The 4,506-nt window shown below is 41.1% G+C and overlaps 1 protein-coding gene across 1 annotated transcript; it reads right to left on the bottom strand.

Annotated features, from left to right (window-relative positions):
* Window positions 1–2,937: 2,937 nt before the first annotated feature.
* Window positions 2,938–3,714, bottom strand: LOC137934404 (dehydration-responsive element-binding protein 1E-like). Its single transcript, XM_068778704.1, has one exon. It carries the CDS (start codon window positions 3,692–3,694, stop codon window positions 3,017–3,019), a length of 678 nt encoding a protein of 225 aa, XP_068634805.1. The 5' UTR covers window positions 3,695–3,714; the 3' UTR covers window positions 2,938–3,016.
* Window positions 3,715–4,506: the final 792 nt, after the last annotated feature.

Raw genomic sequence — 4,506 nt, 5'->3', positions numbered from 1 at the left:
CTGTGGGCCTTGAGCCTGTCTTCTCTATCTTTTGGTTGCATAGATCTTCCTTAGTCTTATGGGCTTGGACTCATCTTCTAATACACTTGGATATGTGACCCTTCCTTGGTCATGTGGGCTTAGGCCCTGTCTTCCAACAACAAGTAACCCTTGCAAGAATTGATCTTGCCATGTGTAAGAAAATTTCATTGAGAGAAGCATGTGTGGCTAAGGATTAGTTCTTCAAAATCCCATGTGGACCTAAATTGTTGTATTGTTAGCTAATACATTTCTGAGGGTAAAGGCTGAAAAGCCTTACTAATCACATGTGAACCATAAGCCCTTGTGTAGGAAGCCAATGCTAAAAAATCCCTTGTGGGTTTAGGCCTATACTAAGTGAAATATTGCAAATCTTTTGAGGGTTTCAGCTTGTGTAGCCTAATTAACTACTTGAAAATCCATTTGTGGTTTAGGTTGTGAGTTTAGTTTATTTTTATAATCCTATGTGAGAATGAGCTTATTTAGGTTATGATTAATTGAGTGGTGAAATTTCCTATTAGGGCAACATTGTAATTAGCCCTAGAGATAATTTATTTTAACTTATGCTTGACAATCCAAACGTAGTTGAGAGGCTACGACGAAGTCAAGTGACAGAGGTGATGGTCTTTGGCGATGAAGACAAAGAGGTGAAGGTCAATGGCGACGACATCAGTGCGAATCTGGCGAGGGTCAGGAAGGCTAAGAAGGTTGTTGTTGCGAAGACATGGGTTGTCGAGCAAGAGGTTGTTTAAGCCAAGTTTAGAGAAATGATATTGAGAGAAAGAGCAGAGAAGCTAGGACATTGGAGGGCAATGGAAGCAAAGAGGAAAATAGAGGAGAACTGCGTGGAGGAGAAATGTGTGGTTGCCCTTGGTAGTGGTACATCAGAGGAGGGGTGATGCATGCGCATGGCTCAGAGAAGTGTGGCCGATGGTTCAGCTTGAATTATTGGAGGCACATGAAAACTCATCAAGTGCAAGTTTCTGCTGGAGAGGGTGTTGCATAGAGGGAGTGATGGATGGAGAGAATTTCGAACAAAAAAAAAATAGAAGACGGAATATGCAAAGGATTGATAGGTTTGCTCTGATACCATGTGAAATATTGAATTGAAACACATCTTTGCATTGATTAATAGTGGTATTTATAAAATTTAAAACATAAAGGATGTTAGGAATTAGATGCCCTATTTCCAGACTAAGGATAGCAATAATAATAATCGTTAAAAAAGGAAAAAGCAAGCATGAAAATACAACAAGATTTATATAGGTTCGCCTCAAGGTGAGACTACGTCCTATCTTCTACTGCTACAAGAGAAATTACACATACTTACAGGTGGTTTTTCTCTAGCCTCTCACTCGCAACTGATATCTTACTCCAGGTGATAAAACTCTAACAACGACGCCCCCAAATATAAAGGGAAAATTAGGGAAATCGTATTACAAGTGTGAAATCCCCAAACTGCCTTTAATGAAATAACAGTCAATATATCGTGGATTTTGCGGGGGCTCTGCCCCCTTCCAACCCCCACGGTGACCTTACCGCAAAGGTCAATTCGTGTACCGATTCAACATAAGGTGTTAATTAGGCTCCACAACTTAACAAAGGATAAATACAATCATGGAGATTTTATCTCCTAAACCGAAGGGAAGATAAGAAATTTTATCTCTTGAAGTGAAGGGAAGATAATCCCTTATCAGACTAAACCCATGAAAAAATAAAAATATAAATCACAATAAATTATTTCTCAAATAAACTACACCATGATGTAATTTATATAAATAATATATGATATTCTTGTATGAAGTTCTAAAAAATACTATTTTGAGAGCTTTTATGTTTGGTTAAAAAAATTGTGATATCCTAGAAAGCTTGTACCTTATGAAAAAAAAATCTGCTAATAAACAAAAGCAAAATATAATAAGTTTTTAGGTATAAAATAACCTTTACGAATTTTCATTCAAGTTAGTAAACGGTTAACAGGTAATTGAGTACAATGACCCAAATATCTATTAGGAAATAATTTTTATCATATTTTTGTTCTATTCAATAAATAACACAAAAAATAAATAAATAGGTATTTGACACTTAGATAACTGGGGTCACTTGGAGCTTGAAGAGAGTTCTCTACCTCCTAGTTTTTGCACCAGTCTTTATTTTAATATTAAAATTTAATAAACAATTGTTCACTTCTAAGAGTGGGTTAGTCAAGAATGCGACCTCACTTGATTTTGGTTAACACATGGTTTCCCCTTTACCTCGCAAACTAGAGATGGGGATTAAGACAAAACTCTAGTGCAAATATGGGACACAAATGGGTTTTCCCACCCGCTTCACCTGGCAAGTAGGGATAGGTTTTCTTGCCTCTAGATTTTGGTATATCATATTATTTATTTATAATAAGTTATTCAATATACCATTTATTTTCTTATTTATCTATTAACAAAACAGTAATAGGGTATAAAGTGAAATAATAACAATTTTTTTTAAAAAAATCATATATTTTATAAAAAAAAATATGCCAAAGAGCAATGCATTATAATGTATAACTAAATAATTAAAGGTATATTAAAAACATTTAAGAAAGGCACTTGAAGCATAAATCAATCAGTACATGCAAGTACATTTGCCTTTTTTGTTATAAGCAAAAATTGACATTCCCACAGACATCTGTCTACTGCTTTTTATATTGTCTGACTCGACTTCAATCTTTCAACTTTTGTCGATCCGGCGGCACCGTCATTGGCCTTGTAAAGATTATCTATTGAAAAACGGCAGTCACCAGAGGAGAGAGAGTTCACGGTTTTGTCTGTTGGTAGTTGGATTCGAGATCGGTCGGTTTGACGACTGACGCATCCGTGTTTTTTTATCGCCTTAGAGCAGTCAAGAATCAAGCTAGGGGAATGACGGAAAGGGCTTTTAATATTTGAAAATTTGGATTAACTACAACAACATTATATATAGTATTTACAAAGAGCAAGCAAAGATCGAGCGTCCCGGGTCAAAAGGTGAAATTCCAAAGCGACATGTCAAGATTGCAGTCGAGCTGGTCGTCCCAGTGGAATCCACTCTCAAAACACAGTGGCTGAGACCGGGAAAAGAGCAAGAACTCATCTATACTCTCCAGCGACATCGGCAAGCTAAACACGGCTTGCTCCATCTCCGTGCAATCCTCGAACTCCGGCGACTGTGTCAAACTCTCCGGCGAACCATCACTTTCCGACATGCTCTCTGCTTCTTCTACCGCCCGGAACATCTCCGCCGCCTCCGTAGCAGCCCTCCTTATGTCCACTGCATCGCTGGTATCAGGAATCGGCAGAAGCCATGCTGAGTCCGCGAAATTGAGGCAAGCGGATCGACCACGGAATGCCATGGCGGCGACGTCGGCCGCTCGCGCTGCCATCTCAGGCGTTGGATGCGTCCCCAGCCAAATCCTCTTCTTCGTATTAGGTTCCCGGACTTCGCAAACCCATTTCCCGCCATTCCGGCGCCTAACGCCGCGATAGACCGGGTGTCGAGTCTCCCGGAACTTCTTCCGTCCGGCGCGCTTCTTGGGACAATCGGAAGCCAATCTGAGAGTATGCCCGTCCTCGTCGGGGCTGCTAACGGAGGGCGAGGTAGGATTCGCTGATCGCAGGTAAGCGCCGTCGTCGCTGCTCCCGAAGATTTCCTTTTCCATTTTCCCTTCGAGAAAAGTTGGACACCTGAAGGCTTAGCAGTGTGTGAAGTTCGATTTGGGGATTTGGAAAGAGAAAGGGGGATTTATAAAGAAGAAAGAGGGTGGGACCGGGAGCGAGTGTCTCTTATCCGGTTTGTACGCGAACACGGCATCGTGAGCCGATCCCAGGCTGTATAAAGAAGGTTGAGTTGGCTCATGCTGGCAAGCCTGACGTCCTAAAGTTGGACCAACATTTGACTGGAGCGTTTCTGGACACGAGTTTCCCTACATTTTCCACTTTCGGGGTGCTTTCCCTTGTTCCCAAGAATTGAAGTTAAAAAGGCCAACAACACCTGGACAGCTTTTTATCCATCTTACGAAATCGACTGGTGTCCCCATCAGCTCTCTCTACAAGCACTGCTCTCTTTTTCTGAGACAGTCCCTGCCAGTTACGGGGACTTTTGGTGCCTTCTCGTGTCTAACATGTCAACTTCGTCTACTGGATGGCACACTTGCGTTATGAATTCGACTCGCCCAAATCCGTATCATCTCTCTCATCTCATTTTTGTATTATTCAAGGAATTTCATCTTCTCTCATCTCTGTCCCTACTGGATCTTCCCTCTTCTTGAACCGCCTGCGGGGCAGCCGTTCGGGCTGATCTTCGTCTTTCATGCCCTGACCAATCCACCAGATCGGGGCTGAAGATGGCAAAATCCATATGGCTTGTTCCCACTAGAGTAAGCTACTGAACTCCGGATCTCGTTCTAGTCCTTTATGGTCGATCCGGAGAGGTTTTGTTAGACTTGATGTCTAATAATAATAAAATAAATAT

Source organism: Aristolochia californica, unplaced genomic scaffold (genome assembly GCF_029961685.1).
Source record: "Aristolochia californica isolate CCGP_79_NKW_82.1479 unplaced genomic scaffold, dmAriCali1.0.hap1 SCAF_6, whole genome shotgun sequence".
NCBI classification, from domain to species: Eukaryota; Viridiplantae; Streptophyta; class Magnoliopsida; order Piperales; family Aristolochiaceae; genus Aristolochia; species Aristolochia californica.
Note: the sequence above shows the minus strand (reverse complement) of the source record. Positions and strands in the feature narration are given on the sequence as shown.